General features: G+C 37.2%; 1 protein-coding gene across 3 annotated transcripts in view; it reads left to right on the top strand.

Annotated features, from left to right (window-relative positions):
* TAFA2 (TAFA chemokine like family member 2) overlaps positions 1-17,610 on the top strand; it is a 197,544-nt gene that overhangs the window by 118,109 nt on the left and 61,825 nt on the right. For all 3 annotated transcript variants that reach the window (XR_009631594.2, XR_009631595.2, XM_060777545.2), the window contains exon 2: positions 9,974-10,080. Coding sequence is in view for 1 of the 3 variants with exons in the window: in XM_060777545.2 (XP_060633528.1) it covers positions 9,975-10,080 (106 nt within the window). In the remaining 2 variants the exon portion in view is untranslated. The remainder of the gene's footprint in view (positions 1-9,973; positions 10,081-17,610) is intronic.

Genomic DNA, 17,610 nt, shown 5'->3' with positions numbered 1-17,610 from the left:
GGTTTAACCCACTGCACCACCGGGGGCTCCTTAGGTTTCCTATAAAATGACGGCATCATAATATCTATTCAACATTTTTAAATACTCACAGAGCATTAGAGTTTTTAAATCAGCTGTGTTCTAAGCAAAGTTAATGACCTTTATCAGTGAAAATTTGTTCTAACAATTTAAATATTTTTTCAAAGCCATATTGAAATGTCATTGGTTATTTTATATCCATTAAAACAAAATTTGTCAGAACATGGTGTTTAAATGTAGTGAAATATTGTTTGTAGTTTATACTGTGTTGATGTAGTAATGCAAGAGTTAAATGCATAGAGATGTGATGTACTGCTAGAGCGGTTCCTGTGATGAAGACTGATGCTGAGAATGGAATGTGTGCTTCCAGTGGTGTATGGCAAAGTGAACAGACATATTTTTCCTCTACTCCTGTATATAGTGTAGATTGCAATAAAAGATAAGAGCCGCTCCAGGCTTTGGAACTGACTGAGGTAGCATGCATCATTATTTGCTTTTGTACCTTTTGAGCAGATGTTCAGGACGTCAATAAATCAACAAAATTGCTCAGTTGAAACGTTCAAGCTTATGGGTAGGCTGTATTTTATATAAATGTTGTGGTGTGGAGTTCTCTTATCAATTAAGATTCCAGCCAACCAATTGTCCACACTCCTTTTGGGGGAAGTCTACTGCATTTCTTCACTTTCTATTCTATTCCTGCTCTTCCAATGATCTGTGCCCACAAAACAGATTCAGTCTTCATTCAGCAATTGTTTAAATTCCTCAAGCCATCTGATAACACCTTTTTAATGATGTGGAACACATAATTCTGTCGAAGTAAGGATAGGCATTGAGAACACTGAATTTACTGTTAGTGTTTTGCATGTAGAAGGAGGCAGGTTCATTAAGACGTCTTAAGGGGGAAATCAAGTAGCAAGGAAATATGTATACATATTAAATATTTATATTCACAAACAAGACTTATATTTAAGGCCTTGGAATAGGCTTTCAGTCAGAAAAAAACTGCATTGGGGTAGATATATTGGTACTTGGTGCAATGGATTCAGATGTTACAGGAATATGTAGAGGATTGGAATTTAAAGAGTGGAAGCGCTAACACTTCTGCATTAGCAGAGAAAATGACATAACCTGCCAACTTCTATCCTGAATGACTTTTCATTCAGTCTTTACACTAGCTGCAGACAATGGATTTTTCCAGCAACTGTGTATATTCGTGTTTATTATGGTTCATTTCTAAAGAAAGAACTGACTACTCCATCACACTAGAGAATGAATCTACTTTAAATCCTCCTCACTAAACTACAAACCCCAGAATTCTGCAGAAGCTGCAACTGGATTTAAAATGGATTTATTCTCCAGTGCAGTTGTTCTCAACCTTCCTAATGCCACGACCCCTTAATACAGTTCCTCATGTTATGGCGACCCCCAACCATAAAATTATTTTTGTCGCTACTTCATAACTGTAATTTTGCTACTGTTATGAATCGTAATGTAAATATCTAATATGCAGAATATATTTTCATACACTGGACAAAATTTGGCACAAATATACAATACGCCCAAATTTGAATACTGGTGGGGTTGGGGATGGATTGATTTTGTCATTTGGGAGTTGTAGTTGCTGGGATTCATAGTTCACCTACAGTCAAAGAACATTCTGAACTCCACCAGAGATGGAATTTAACCAAACTTGGTACACAGAACATCCACAACCAACATAAAATACTGGAAGTGTTTGGTGGGCATTGACCTTGAGTTTTGGAGTTGTAATTCACCTACATCCAGAGAGCACTGTCGACTCAAGTAATGATGGATCAACTAAGCTCAATAAGCATATAAAACAATTTTGCAGTAGGAATATCTAAATTATTCATTTATTTGGGGGGGGGGGGCAATGAATGAATAATTCATTGTCCCCCAAATGAAAGTTGCTTCCATGTTGTGGAAGCAACTTTAAAAACTCTCTACAGGTCCTGGAGGATATCTGTGCGATGTATCAGCTATAAGAACATAGGTTTCTTCCTCCTGGCCATGACATTGCCATGTTGAGGGGTGGGCAGGAGAAAAGTGAGTTTGGATCCAAGGCAGAAATATTCCTTTGACTCCATTCAAAGACTCAGTGAGAGGGGATAAAAATAAGGTTCAAGGGGTTACCCAACATTTTTTGTCAGAGTTACCCAACACTCAAGAATCCGCTCTCCCATTTTCTTTCCCAAGTCCAAACATTCTTTCATTCCTTTTGTGGGGACAATACCTTTTTTCAATTTGATATAATAGTCTTTTAAAAATGGTAGTATACTTTGTAATTTTAGTCTGCTGTGCAATTTCTTTTTTAAAAGGTAGATGAATTTTCTTTTTCAGCTCCAGTAAGTGAAAAATGAATAAAGATTTTTTTATTAGCCATTTGCCAAAGTTTTATGTGCAAGAGCCTAAGTGAATGCTATTGCATGGAAAAATGCATAAAAAGATGAAGCCCTTTTCAACCTTAAACCACATAAGTATAGATACTGAGAAAGAGTCTAAGATACACACACACACAAACAGACTGGGGAAGATTATGTGACTTGAAGCATAAAGTATCTCAAACAGAATGCTTACAAAGATTATTATTCAAGAACCTAAAAAATTATCAAATTGTATACCAAGTGTTATAACTGATTAGGCAACTGTCAGAAGTTCGGGCCAACATTGCCCCACTGCTAAAACTTGAAAAATAATCTGTTCCTATGGAGCAGGTGCAATGGGTTAAACCCTTGTGCCGGCAGAACTGTTGACCAAATGGTCAGTGTTTCATATCTGGGGAGCAGAGTGAACTCCTATATGTCAGCTCCAGCTTCTCATGTGGGGACATGAGAGAAGCCTCCCACAGGATAGTAAAACATCTGGGTGTCCCCTGGGCAATGTCCTTGCAGATTACAAATTCTCTCACACCAGAAGTGACTTTCAGTTTCTTAAGTCACTCCTGACATGGAAAAAAAATCTATTCCCTTTATGCTACTCAGAATACCTTCACAGGCACCATAGGAGCCCAAATTCTCTATGATCCCAGCTACTTTGGAAGTAAACTCTTTTAAGAATTTCCCAGTCTAACATTCAGCAAAGATTAATAGCCATAACATATATAAAATGGTTATATAGGAAGGAAAAGAAATATAGAATGATAACATTTTGACCATGGTGTACTTGCGTTGGAAGCACACCTTATATTAGCACACTGGAGGACATGGGGTACAAATTTTCTTTGGAGCATTGCACAAAAGTCAGCGCAAGATGTCAAGAAAAAAATGGCAAGCAGCAGGGATTGAGCAGCTTGTCCATATTTCCCCCCCATAATTTTAAATTAAACATTTGCTAGAAGAGTGGGGTGGGGTGGGGGAGTGGAAAGGGAAGTAAAAAGAAAAGTATTGGGAATAATAGATTTGTTATTGGTTAGTTGCATCTTTGCAAATGTCTAATATGTTGCAAACAAAGAGGGTGGGAGTTTGTTGGGGTACATGGAATTCTTTTACAAATTTGTCATTATTACAACTAAGTCTTCAATTCTATTTCTTTAACACACATTTCCAAAAATATTGAAGATTCTAGTTATTTTGATTTTAAGTTCATTGGGCGTATCTTCTATCTGGAAGGGCATGACTATAAATAGAAGGTCAGCTGCTGTCCTCTCCTTTTTGCCTTGTCTTTTACTTATGTTGTATTTTGAAATGGTCATATGACTGGTCAAATAAATAAATTATCATCATCATCATCATCATCATCATCATCATCATCATCTTGTGTCTTCTCACAATGTCTTCTGGTTGTCATATATTTTTTGCCAGTTTTTTCTTCAATGAAAATTGATCTTATTTTTTTCATAGCAAATTGTTTTACATTAAATCTTCTCTTATATTATTATTATTATCTATGAAGAAAATGCTACATTTTTTATTTCAGTTGTTAGTAGGTTAGTATTAATGTCATGTTATCATTATCATGCTTTTTCTCTTTTTGTATTACATCAAATTTATATCGTTCTATATAGCTAATCAATTTTATAGCCTATCTCAAGCTTATTTGTTAATGTTGGTTCACCAAATTTCTTAAATTTTGTATGGGTGCTTAGTACAAAATATCCATACATATTCCTGCTTCTTGGCAGGGGGTTGGACTGGATGGCCCATGAGGTCTCTTCCAACTCTTTGATTCTATGATTCTACGATTCTACCCATATACACACAATATTAATAATATTTTTCATCCACAACTTTTGGAGTCTCATTTTCCTGTTTTTTTAAAAAAATAATATATATATATTTATTTGATTCAAAGCCAAACTTTCTATTCCTCTAATATTGGAGTCCAATTTAATTTATTACATTTGGCCATTTCAAAACCTCTTCTGATTTAACCATAATAACTTCCTTGATTTTTCAGCATAGCATTCCAGTTTCACTTCTTACTCCCCCCCCCTCCCCCCACCAAGTCTGTTCTCTCATACTTGGGCTATGGAAAGTTTTTGCTCTATCCCAGTTTCTTTGGACATGTTTTCTTAATGCTTTTGTGTTCTGTCCTACTAGTAACTGGACTAGCAAATATGAACATTTTTTAAAATTAAGTACAGTCAATCGATGATAATTTCTAAAGATAATAAAAGTTTTTTTAAAAAAAACCATCATCATCATCATCATCATTTAATTACTTATTAATCACCCTCCATCCACGATGCTCCAGGCGATTTACAAGCCAAATTGCAAAGGATAAAAATACATACAGATATTGATAAAATTAACATAGATAAAAAGCTCTAGTAAAAAGCCAGGTCTTAAGTGCTAGGATAAAAGTCCCCAACTCACGCATGGCTCTCATATAGGGCGGCAAGGAATTCCACAAGGCAGGGGCAGAAATAGAAAAAGCTCTGCGTCTGGTCCTTTCCAAGTGGACCTCTCTAGGACCCGGTATATAAAGTAAGTCATGTTGGGATGGTCGTTGCGACCTCCGATGATGGGAGAAGGAGAGACGGTCCCTAAGATACGATGGGCCCTGGCCGTAAAGAATCTTAAAGGCCAGAACTAGCATCTTATATAGACCACAGAAATCAGTTAGAATCCAATGCAAATGCCGCAACACTGGTGTTATATGGCATTTCATGGGTGTTCTTGTGAGTAGCCTGGCTGCCGCATTCTGAACAATACAGAGCTTTTGGGTCGTAGACATTGGAAGGCCAACATACAGGGCGTTGCTTTATGAAAAGAGAACTTAATTTTGGAACCCCATGGCTTTCTTTTTATACTTTCACTAATGTCACCCTCCTTCAACCCAGTTGCATACAATGTGAATATATTCTCAGTTCTTAAGGCAGATTTTTGTGTGTGTCAGGAGTGATTTAAGAAACTGCAAGTCTCCTCTGGTGTGAAAGAACTGACTATCTGCAAGGGTGTTGCCCAGGAGATGCCTGGATGTTTTACCATCCTGTGGGAGGCTTCTCTCATGTCCCCACATGAGAAGCTGGAGCTGACAGATGAGAGCTCACTCCGCTCCCCAGATTTGAACTGCCGACCTTTCAGTAAGGAGTCCTACCAGCACAAGGGTGTAACCCATTGTGCCACAGTTGTATTGAAACTCACAGCATCTTCTTACCACTGTGCTTGATATGGTTAATGGGAGAACTGTGGCACACATTCCTGGGCCAGATATACTTTTCTGTGTCAATGTGTTCTTTGCACAGATATTTTAATTTGTATTCTCTTTGCTACCTTTCCAAGTGAATGTCCATGTCATTTCTTATCTTTGGAATGCATTTAAATGATTTGACTCCCTTTTAAAACTCTGCTCTTTATAGACATGGAGGAATATGGTCTTTTGACTATTGTCACATTTGTTACCCTCCCTACTAGTTTTGCTTTGATGATACATGAGCTGTTGAGGTTTTTGTCTTTATCCTTTCCCCTTTTATTTGAATATATTGGCTGTGCAGCTATTTTGATATGACCTTATAGCTAGGTTTCAGTAGAACACGGTCATTGTTACACAAAGGTAGAAAGTCTTCTGCCTTTGTGCCTATAATTTAATATTCTCTGGATTTGTCAGGCTATAATTCAACCAAGTAAAATGCTTAAGAAGTCAAACTTTTAACTGAATAATTCAACTTCTCTTTCTTTCTTTTTCTTTTGCTAGGGATGCTAATGATATTTCATGTGAAGTGAGGTGGAGGAAGCAAAGATTAGCAACTGCAGCAATAGGACTTTTCTTTCTGCATATACCAAGGGGGAAGAGTGAAGTCTGGTAGCTTCTATGTGACTGTAGTGATGAATCCAATTTGAGACATTTTTGTGTACTCTCAAAAGAGCATTTTGGGTTCAGTACCATGGACAGCTCCTTTAATGCTTGGGCTGAAACCTGGAGCAGTTTCACTGCCACATTAACATGGAAGTCAGCAACCCCAACTGTACAAAGCTAAAGTTATCTAGTGTTAAGCTTTACTGTTTGAAATCTGCTGCTCCAAAGGATGTACAGCTGTACTATATGAAACAGATTTAAATTGTCAGACTGTTGATCCAACTGGCATTGTGTTTTTCTTCCTTGAGTATCAGTGGTTCTCCTGAGCCTTGAGATAAAAGCGGTCTTTTCCTGATATCTGAGATATTTTCTAATGCTTGGAAAGTAACCTGAAATCATGTTTGATACAGCACTAAATCTACTCCCATTTTTGGTAAGACACAAATGTGCATTTGCTAACTCAGATTAGCAGCCAGAGTATTTATTCCCAGTGACATTGTAGGGCTGCTTAAATATATAACATTCAAGATATATCTTAGAGAGGTAATTTATAGGCATGTGAGAACCAAAAGCTCAAGCAAGGATACTTCTGTTTTTCTCATTTACATCTGTGTTGGACGCACTTTGCTGTGTGTATAATTCTTTACAGGGGAGCATAAACACAAAAGTCTCCCAGGGAGTTTACAATCTAAATTTTGGGAGTTGTGGAAATGGATGCAATAAAGAATTGTAATTCGACAGTATTTGCTAATGAAGAGCCTTTAGTTTGATTAATGATGACGGCATATCTGCTTCAAAGGTCCAAATAGATATTCTTGATCTTCCTTACAAAAAGATCATCACCCAGAATGAAATTTCATGCTCATTTCAGGTTGTATATTGGTTTCCAGTTTGTAGTGGAAAGGAGAAAAGGATAGATATGGTCCAAGCACTTTTCTGTTTTTAAAATAATTGTGTTTATTCTGTGGTTACATCAATTCAAAGGGAACTGTAATATTTGAGGACAGACAGGACGGGAAATATATCAAGACCTTGGATATCCCACCCCTGTTTACATAGAACATATATGTATGTACACGTGAGGCGATGAGAGGAAGTGAGGAATCAAACCTCACAAACTCAGTGACTTCTAGTTCATGTTTGGAACACACCTTTTCTGTCTCTGAGATGCCTTTATTAATATGTTTGTTACAGGGTGCAATCTTTATATATCTATATTTTTCTTCAATGTGTATTCCAAACTTCGAGTCAATATGTAGCTTTCAATTCTCCTCACAGGTTACCTCAGTGTAATCACAGACTGACTTCTAACTGTATAACTTTAATCCTGTAACTTGACACAAGACTTCAATGTATATGTTGAAACAAAGAAATATTCATTCATGAATTCTTTGGCACATAAGCTTATCTGTTGCAAAGTACTTTACTTCAGTTCCACTTGGATATTATAGCAGCTGTCTTTCACTCCTTTGAATACGTAAATGGTTTCTACTCTGTTAGGCCAGTTTCTTCGACTTCAAAATATATTTCTCTTCAGCCTCCTGGCTGGCTAACATTAGACTTTTAATCACTCTCTTCTGTCAATATTTTTGACTAAAAACTTATTCCCAAAGGAATCTCTGTCTCTCAGTTCTACTTAACTGATCATTTAGACTTATATTAGCTTTTTCTTTACTTCAGTGTAACAATGGAAGCTACACACTTAAATACTGATCCTCTTCCCTCTAGCTCCTGGCTAGAGATGCCTCACTTTTTAAAATGTTCCCCTCTATTTTTATCTAGCTCCACCCCTTTTCTTGCTAGCCACTCTCAAATGGATACATTTCTACTGCAAAGGTTACATATCCATGGTACTCAACAACCAATCAGACGTAACCAACTCCTGACTGCCCTTGCCATACTATCAACACTAATAAACATAGGCAATAAAACTCCACTATAATTAACTTTTCCATTACAGGGACATTTCTGGAAAAGTAATTAGATCCACACTATACAATATTTTCAGATTTATAGGCCTAAATCCAGTTGCTAGTTCTAATTATAGATGACCCATTCACTGAATGGGTTTTACATAAATGTTAATTTACTATTCATCAAATTATTCAGTGGATCTGCTTTAACTGGGACCAGTAAAACTGTCTTAGTGTATTTCCTCTTAAGGAAACTCCGGTGGGTTAAGAATCACTGATTTTATCGAGGACTATCTCAGAAGCAAGTGTATTTTGGATTTCAGTTTAGATAAAAATCTAGCATCTGTCCATATGGCATATGCACATATTTGCTGTTTAGTATGGCAACACTCCACTGGATTCCTGGAAGTATCTTTTTTTTGGGGGGGGGGGTAGGGAAACACCCCTGTAGTTCAAAGCTCAGGATTCTCCTTGATGAACAACAGTGTAGACTAGCAAGAGGACAGAATTTTCTTGGTGGGTTTTTTTAGTTGCACTGTCTAGACTCAGGAAATCCTGTGGTGTATTATTAACTATTCTGAAATGTGGAACACTTGGTAATTATGGATAGTTCAACCTGGGGCAAACTTTTTCTGCCCTGGAATGAGTTGCAAGAGGTATGTGGTGGCAGTAGATGGAGCTGTAGAGCTGTTATTGCTTGAGGTCATGCCATTACATTCACCCCCTCCCCACCAATGCCTGCCAAAATAGACTCTGGGCTTGTGTAGTGCTTGTGTGGTGCTTAAGATTCTTCACAGCAGTATTTCTACTGCAGTAGATGTGTGTACTTGTTACAAGCGGCTATTTGTCTCTTCAATACAGAGACTGGGGCAGGGTTGTAACTGTCATTTCCCTGTAACCTTTTACTTGGATTGAATGCACCATGGAATCTTTCTATACCCTGGTATACAATGCCAATCATCCTCAGCTAATATGTGAAAGGGTTGTTGGTGACAGAGTTTGTAATCCAGGAACATGTGGAGAGCCATAGGTTCTCCACTGCTATAGTTGAAGACAATGAAATGAGAAATTAAAAGCACAAAAGCTGACTTTCTCTTGAATAGCAGTCTTTCTCTTGTTATAATGTGGGTATAATTTTAACCTTTTTTGTTGTTCTGTGCCTACAAATCAACTCTAACTTCTGCAAAAGTTTGCTGGTGCCTGTCACTGGGCTGACTTCCCCAAGGTCACCAAGTCCTTATCCAACACTCAAACTGCAACACTTCGCTGACTACCATTATCAAGTTATGACTGCACTATTTGGACTGATGTTTTAGTAGCAGAGGCAGGCACTCCCTTTACTCTTCAGAAATTATTGTCTGCCCCATCCAACACAATGGCAGTGCTTACTTTTGAGATTAAAAAAAAGTCTTAATAGTAGTAATGCAGAGCCCCCTAAAGGTGTGCTTTGCCACAAAACTTCAGCAGCCAACTACAAGACCAAACCACTGCATTTTAGCAGCAGGTTGCTTTATGTTTAGTTGATCTTGGGGATGCGGGAAACCAGAAAAAAGAGGGTTGTGATGCATGTGAACCATGAATTATTCTTTGTCCATATTTGGGCTAAGCCAATAAACTGAAGTTGATGTAATTGCTTCCTATGGAAAAAGTACTAACAACTCATTTGTGCTGGGTGGTTGAATGGAAATGGAAATGTATTTTAGGTACATTTGCCAAGTTATGAAAAAATGATAATAGTGAATTAAATATATTCTGATTTTATTTTGTGTATTTTCCCTCTCTAGGATGAATAAAAGATACTTGCAGAAATCAACAAAAGGAAAACTGCTAATAATAATATTTGTTGTAACACTGTGGGGCAAAATAGCATCTGGAGCAAACCACCACAAAGGTAAGAAATGGCAAGAAATTGTACTATATTGTACAATTGCTGTAGCATCTGTCTGCAAAAACTTTAAGACAAAATGTACAAGCAAGAATTGAAGAAAACATTTTAGTAGTTTTTATTTTTTATGTTTCTTGTGAATGTTTTGGTATAGTAGTGAGTTGAGGAAAGTTTTCTGTAAGTGATGTTCCTTCAGTTTCCTACAAATTATCCCTGGAAAGATGTTATGCCCACACTGTTTAATGAATTTTTTTATCACCATATTTTCTGCTTGCTATCTGAAGATGATAAACTTGAGAAATTGACTAAGCATATAATAAAGTGGGTTCTTTCATAAAAGGCAATTTGTCAAAGGGAACATGGAAATGCTATAAATGAGTTCATGAAAAAAGCTACATAAAAAAATATCTTCAGTAACATGTGCTGTTGCTGTAGCATTCCAATTATCTACACAAAGTTGGGATGGAAGAAAACTTTGCTTATTTCATCTTTTGAGAAGAACTTTACAGGATTCTAGAATGTCTTCATAAATTCAGGGAAAAGAGCTGAAGATTTGAAATAATTCAAATGCGGAAAAAACTCATAAAGATGGATTGTTCCATCTAGGTAGAAGGTATTGAGTACTTGGCTTTTGAATGTCTGGCTTTGATTCCCCGTGTAGCTCTGTATTTCTGGTGCAGAATTACAGTTGCCAAAAGCCACTTATTAATTTGATGTCAGGAATGCAATATTTATGTATTTATTAAATGAGAGAAAGTGAAATTGACTGATTTCACTAATTCCTAGCACAATTTTTCTGCTGATATAATTTTTTTTCTTGGTGAAGTCTAAAAGAACTTTTTCTTCACTATCTCTAGCATTTTATGTTGTATCTTTCCCCTTGTTGCAATTCACTCCTGATCTGGCACTATAGATCTGTGCTTAATATTTGATACCTGTTCTGGAGAGAATAATTCTCTTTATGACCAGGAAGCCCACTCCAGGATTCAGTATCCTTTGATCTATAGATTAATGGTATGAAGCTGTGTAGCTCTCAAAAGCACCTACATGTGCTAGTTATGATTTTTATTTGCTTTGTAATGCTTTTAAAAAAATGTATTTCTCACTTTGTGGTGTCTGTGTGTTTTTAGATTGGACGCCTGAAAAGGTGATCGGATAAGCCACAGAAATTTAATTAACATTACTGCGAATAAAAAGGGAAGGCGGATTTGGCACTAAGAAAGGCCAAACTAGATGAGACATGGAAAATCCATTATTGGATTCTCTGTTCCCTTTTCTGCCTTAAAAATAATTGTGAACAGGGGGGAGGCAGAGAGAAGGCAATTTCAATTAAGCTTTTATTGTTAGGGAATGAGATCTTGTATTTTTCTGCACATACGCCAACGGTGTTTTCCTGATCAAACCACAAGGTCTGGGAATAGCAATGTGACCTATTGTAGAAAAGAATATAGGCTCCATCAGCTCTGTGGGCCCAGGTCAAACTGGATCCTCCCATGGCTACTTTGAAGAAATAAATTCTGGGAAACATGATCATGCAGTTCTTGTATTTTAGCTGGATGAGCTCAAAATTATTACATCTCTTTTAGAATCTCTGTGGTTTCATACATGTTGTATAGTATTATTATAGTTGTAAGGTAAATATTTGCTAGGAGACCGCTGTAGAACAATCTCTTTAAAAAAAGTTTAAACTTTTTTTAAAAAAAGGTATTTTATGTGTAATTAATTTCCTCTCCGATAACCATAATGGGCATAGAGTGCATCAACATCACAGAAAGAATGCAGTTTGATGCCACTTTAACTGCCATGGCATTATGCTATGTAATCCTGAGATTTGTAGTTTAATGAGGCATCAGCACTAGGCTTGTGCATTTCTGCGGAACCATGATCCATTTCTGCTGACCAAATCCTCGGAGCCCTTCAGATCCGTTTTTGCATGCCTCCTGAAAACGGGAGGGTTGTTGGATAGCCGTTTCTGATCCACAGCTGAAAGATCCAGGAAGATCCAGCCCATTGGCAGGAATGGGGAACTTATGAGGCTCCCCTTTCTGTTCTTGGGATCCTTTCCTTTCTTTTTTTCAAGAGAGCCTGGGTTTGAGCAACTGGGTTAAGGAAGCATCCTTCCTGAGACCCTTTCCAATCTTCCTTGCAAGGAAATCTGGGTTTGAAGAATGGGGTTAAGGAAGAATCCTTCCTGGCACCCCTTCCTTAGATACAGCTTGTGTAAAACACATCACAGTGTTTTTTTTTTTAATTCTGACAGGAAGAGTTCACAGGGAAACCTCATGTGAGCAGCATGCAGCAGCCTCTCTGTGCCGCTTGGTGCTAAATAGGGGAGGAAGAGCCGTGATCAGCTGCCAGGTGGTCCTATAATGGTTGAAAATACATGATGGCTGAGCCCTTACCATTGCATCCATCCAGCTAAGCTGAACAAGCCAGATTGGCCAAAGGGAACCAACTACTCTGAATCCATGCACTCTTTAGTAGATAAGGCTGTAAAGACCTTGTAGAACTCTAAGTCTCAGGATATCTTAGCACATGATAGTTCAAGTGGTGTAAGACTGCATTAATTATATAGTATAGATGTACCTTGGTCTTCTTTATAAAGGCATCTGAGCTAGAATATACTTACCATGATGCATTCTAATTTGTTCTAAATATTTTCTTTTTTTGGAAAAAAACTGCAACATTTAATTTTCTTTTGATTATTATTTTGGCTTAGACCTGAAGAACCCCATTGGACATCTTCATTGAGTTCCTCTTTCTTTGTGCCAAAAGCCAATTCTGACACTCTATGAACAGTAATCTGTGAAGATACTCTGATTTTAGAGGGTGGGGATAGAGTTTTGTGAAAAATAACTGGGTGAGGGGAGGAAAAAAAGCTTTGAACTTAACTCTGTTTTTTTAAAAAATCTTACAAAATCTGAGTTGAAAAGGAAAATTGTGCTATTAAAATATGGGTGTTTGGTCTGTGACATGAGCAGGCTGTTGGCTGTTAGAAGAATGCTGTTTCAGTATAGGTTCAGCACCTTGGATAGTTCCTTTAAAGAAATAAAATCAGCATGCATTCACCAGCAGCACAAGTGCTATGAGGCACAAAGCAGTAAGATGTGTCATTTTGAAGGTTGCCATCTTTTTACTAACCTTGCTATTCTGACACTAATAACACAAAAATACAAGGACATTTGCTTTGGCTAAGTTCTTCCTTCTGTTTTATACTGTTTGCTAGGAAAAATGTTTGTTGCTAAATATATGAACACCAGACTACTGTTAACTAGCTTGGCAGAGGCAGTCAAAAGTTGCCAGCCAAAGAGCCTTTCAAGTCTCTTTAAATCTGACTGCGACAAAGGATTAAAATTCATCCAGCTAGCTTCTTCCATATTGCCCTGTTGCAAATTTCCTGTTATTGTAACTAGAGGTTAAGCCAAACTGAAGGGGAGGAAAGGATTCACTAAGGACATTATGTGAACTTGATTGATGTACTCTCATATACTGGAGAGGTTGCACAGATGTCAGATATACCATTGTATTGAAACTTGTGTTTTGTGACGCCTACTTATGGGTAAATGTCAAAAGCTGATTCATACTTGGCTCAGTATGTGTTGTGTCTGGAAACTCATGTGACTAACTCTGGACTGGGTACCATAATTAAAAGTCTGCAATGACTGCTACAGGTGTAAACAACCTGTACAACAATAAGACTATGTGTAACTTATTCCTATAAGTTATTTTAAATATAGTCAAGAACTCTGCGTCATAGTTCAAAGTATTCCCATGGAGTAACCAACAGCAAATTCTTAGTTTCAGTTATGTGCTGTTATATCTCACATTATTTTTTTCCATGGAGTTTCCAATTATTGCCCACAAGGAAATCTCATGTTGCGATAAACACCCATTTTAGAATATGAAAGTATAAGTTGTCCCGTGTGTAATTTTTCTAAACAGTCTTGGACTTTAGTATATAATACTTGCCAAATTCACAGCTGTGCTGAGCTTCCAGAACTGCTTAAATGTTAACAAAATTGCATTCCATCTAACAGCTTTGGCCACATAATTAGAATATATTACCAAGACTTACTGTTGAATGAAATGAGAACTGGATTCCAGTTGTTTTTCTGATGTTCTCACCCAGTGTCTTGATAGCAGCTAATGTGATAGTGTGCTGCTGCAAGACAGTATTACAGCATATAGCTGCCATAAACATGCAAATTTAAGAAAATGCTACTTTTTCCAAGATATACTTTTTCATTTTGATTTCTTTTTAAAATAACTGCAAGGACAAATATTATTCCTTGATTCACCTTGCCATTCCCACATTCAGTGGGAGAAACTATTAATGTCCAAGATTGTCTATCATGGCTTATCTCATATATGCAGGTATAGTTCAGTTAATGAAATAAATGTGTTTCTGGGCATTACTTTAACAGAAATTTTAACACCAGAGATAGAAACACCATAGAAAGAACAGGGATAGGTTCCTGCACCACAGAAAAAAAGAGCAGTTCAACATATTCAACAACAACTTTATGCAAAACAATATCCATATGTGAAAAAAGGTCAGCTAAGCCTTGCACAAGTAAAGACAAATATTCTTAGTGTTCTAGAGTTTATATGAAATCTTCTTCCAAAATACATACAGGGATGACTGCATGTCTCTGTTGAGGCAGGGGCATGTGCTTTCTCATTTTTCCCCCAATTCACTGTTCACACATGCATAGTAAGAGATCCTGACCTTTAGGAAACAGGTGAAATTGTGGATGTGGAATGAGGCATTCTCAGAATGATGGCAGAGACCGGTACCTGATTAATGTATTGACCACAAAGTGCAGATTGAGTCGGACGTTGTTTTTAACTTGGCAAACTGGTTTTATATGTATGTTATTTTATTGTATTTTATCTATTGTTATGTATGATGTTTAAATGGTTTTATTTGTTAGCATTGAATCCTTGCTGTGAAGCATCCTGAGTCTCTCTACAGAGGTTAGAGAAGAACGGTATATAAAAGTTTTAAACAAACAAATAAATAAATAATAGTACCACCTATTGGTTCCCCAGATGTTCTCCCCAAACCATAACTTTTATAGAGTGGCTATTTCTTCTTCCTCCACAGCTGTCCCTACAAATAATGGAGAGCTCACGCCGCTCCCCAGAGTTGAACCTGCAACCTTTTGGTCTGCAAGTTCAGCATCTCAGCAGTTTAACCCACTGCACCATCGGGGGCTCTGGAGACTCATAATTATATCTGTTCTTAATCATGTATCTTTCAGATTTTTTTTACTCCTTATTGTTAGGTACCTTCAAGTCATTTCTGACATATGGTGACCCTAAAGTGACCCTATCACAAGATTTCTTCGAAGAATTACCAGTAGTTCAGAGGGGGTTTGCCATTGTCTTCTTCTGAGGTTTATGTGTCATTTGCTCAAGGTCACCCAATGTGCTTTCATGGCTGAGGGGAAATGTGAACTCTGTTATTCAGGTGTCCTATTCCAACAATCAAATCACTACTCCACGTGTGTTTTTGTGCATCTATAAGTGTCTGCATGAATAAAAGGAGAAGTTTTGGGGCAAATTCATAAGCAGACAGAGAAATGTGAGTTTTCTGAAGACTGGAAATACCACTAGGCTCAGACTGCTTCTCTCTGTGGAATATTGATGTGGGAACAAATCCACAACCCCATTTCCTGTTCATCTCACATTATGCCATACCTGTGCTCTCCAAATATGTAAAGAACTCTTACAGAAAATAGACCAGTAATTGTGGTGAGATACCCAGGATATTCTGGATTCTCTGCCTCACAGTGTGGTGGAGGCTCCTTCTTTGGAAGCTTTTAAACAGAGGCTGGATGGCCATCTGTCAGTGGTGCTTTGAATGCGATTTTCCTGCTTCTTGGCAGGTGTTGGACTGGAAGGCCCTCAGGGTCTCTTCCAACTCCATGATTCTATGATATTTCAAATTTTAGGAACAGATCTAATGTAAAAACAATTCAAGAGTACAAACAATTATTCAGGAGACTGCTGGCCTCTTCATTGCTGAAAGTTTTCATGCCGGACATAGATAGTCATCTACTAAGCTTGTTTTCAGCTCAAGATTTTCTATACTAATGTGAGGTTGTATGAGATGGAGGCAGCGCTAGTTTGGGTGCTTCCTGTGTCAGTGAAATAATAAATTATCACCAGATTTTAGTGTAATTCGCAAAAGAGCTATTGGAAACGCTGAACTATATCCTCCAAATAACTCTTTGAAGTTCAGACAGAATTTGAACTTCGACTTCTTGGAAGAACTTTTGAATCAGTTCTCTGTCTGTGATGTATCAATTTTACAAATGCATAATTCCTTAATAATACACTACAGCTACTTTGAAGGTTTTTTTTTACAGCATATACATAATTATTTCTGAGTTTGATTTATTTATCGTGTCAGAAGAAAATTGAGAATACAGTTATAATGTATAGAAAATCCACAAACAAAGTTTAAAACTTGGCATTATACTAAATTTTCTTTGACCAGAAGATGGCCATTTGGAGTGTCGCTGTAAGAATGTCATCCATTGTGCATGTGGCAGAGCACAGACTGCATTGTAGTACATGAGAGAAGCCTCCAGCGGGATAGTAACACATCTGGACATCCCCTGGGCAACATCTTTGTAGACAGCTGATTCTCTCACACCAGAAGTGACTTGAAGCATGCAATTTCTGAATTGATTTGTAGTCGTTGATGAGATTAGGTGCTTGAATTATTGGTTTATACTTTAATTCTTGTTTTATCCTTGTGGCATGTGTTCATTCATATTTCGATACATTAATTGAAGTGATTACATTTATCGATGGGGAGCTACTTTCTTTTTGGGCTAGCAGCCCACTGTTTCTCCTGAACATTCAGTGTGTCCTGCAACTGAAAAACCACAGGAACTATATTCAGGATTTATAATATTGTTACAAAGACTTTGGGTAAAAAGCTTATCTGATGGCACATGGAACTGGAAAAAACCCCACTGTAATTCTGCAAGCTGGCATTGATCTAATCAGTACCTGACTATTTTGAATTCATCATAGCCGTATAAAAACAAAACGATTAATTTTCTATTGCACATTTGAATGCCCAAATTCAACTGTTTGAATCCCAACCCAAGTTTGAAACATCTGTCATCTCAAAGGCAGATACTGTTCAGCCCACACCACAGTGTTTCTTTGGTCCCCTGCTGATTTTGTCTTCTATATTCTCTCATATTCTGTTATCTTTTTTGTTCATATATCTGGCAGATGTTCTGGGGCGAGTAATATAATTAAGTATCCAAAAGTTTCCTTCTTCCAGATGCCTTATTTTCCTCAATAGTCATTCATTAGAAATGCAGAACCAAGTTTCTACTTTATAAAGTAAAAAACTTGGATTTCTTGCTTTTCTTTTTTAATGAAATTTCAAATGCTAACCCTCACCATTTTCAGCATGCCTTAGGGGAAAAAAAGGTTTTTCCTTCTAGTTAATGAAAAGTTTTAGGGAAAATTGTGAGGTTTTCAGAGCAGCTGAAGAACTTTTTTTCT

This window comes from Anolis sagrei, chromosome 5, assembly GCF_037176765.1.
Source record: "Anolis sagrei isolate rAnoSag1 chromosome 5, rAnoSag1.mat, whole genome shotgun sequence".
NCBI lineage: Eukaryota > Metazoa > Chordata > Lepidosauria > Squamata > Dactyloidae > Anolis > Anolis sagrei.
This window is presented reverse-complemented; position numbering and strand designations above follow the sequence as displayed.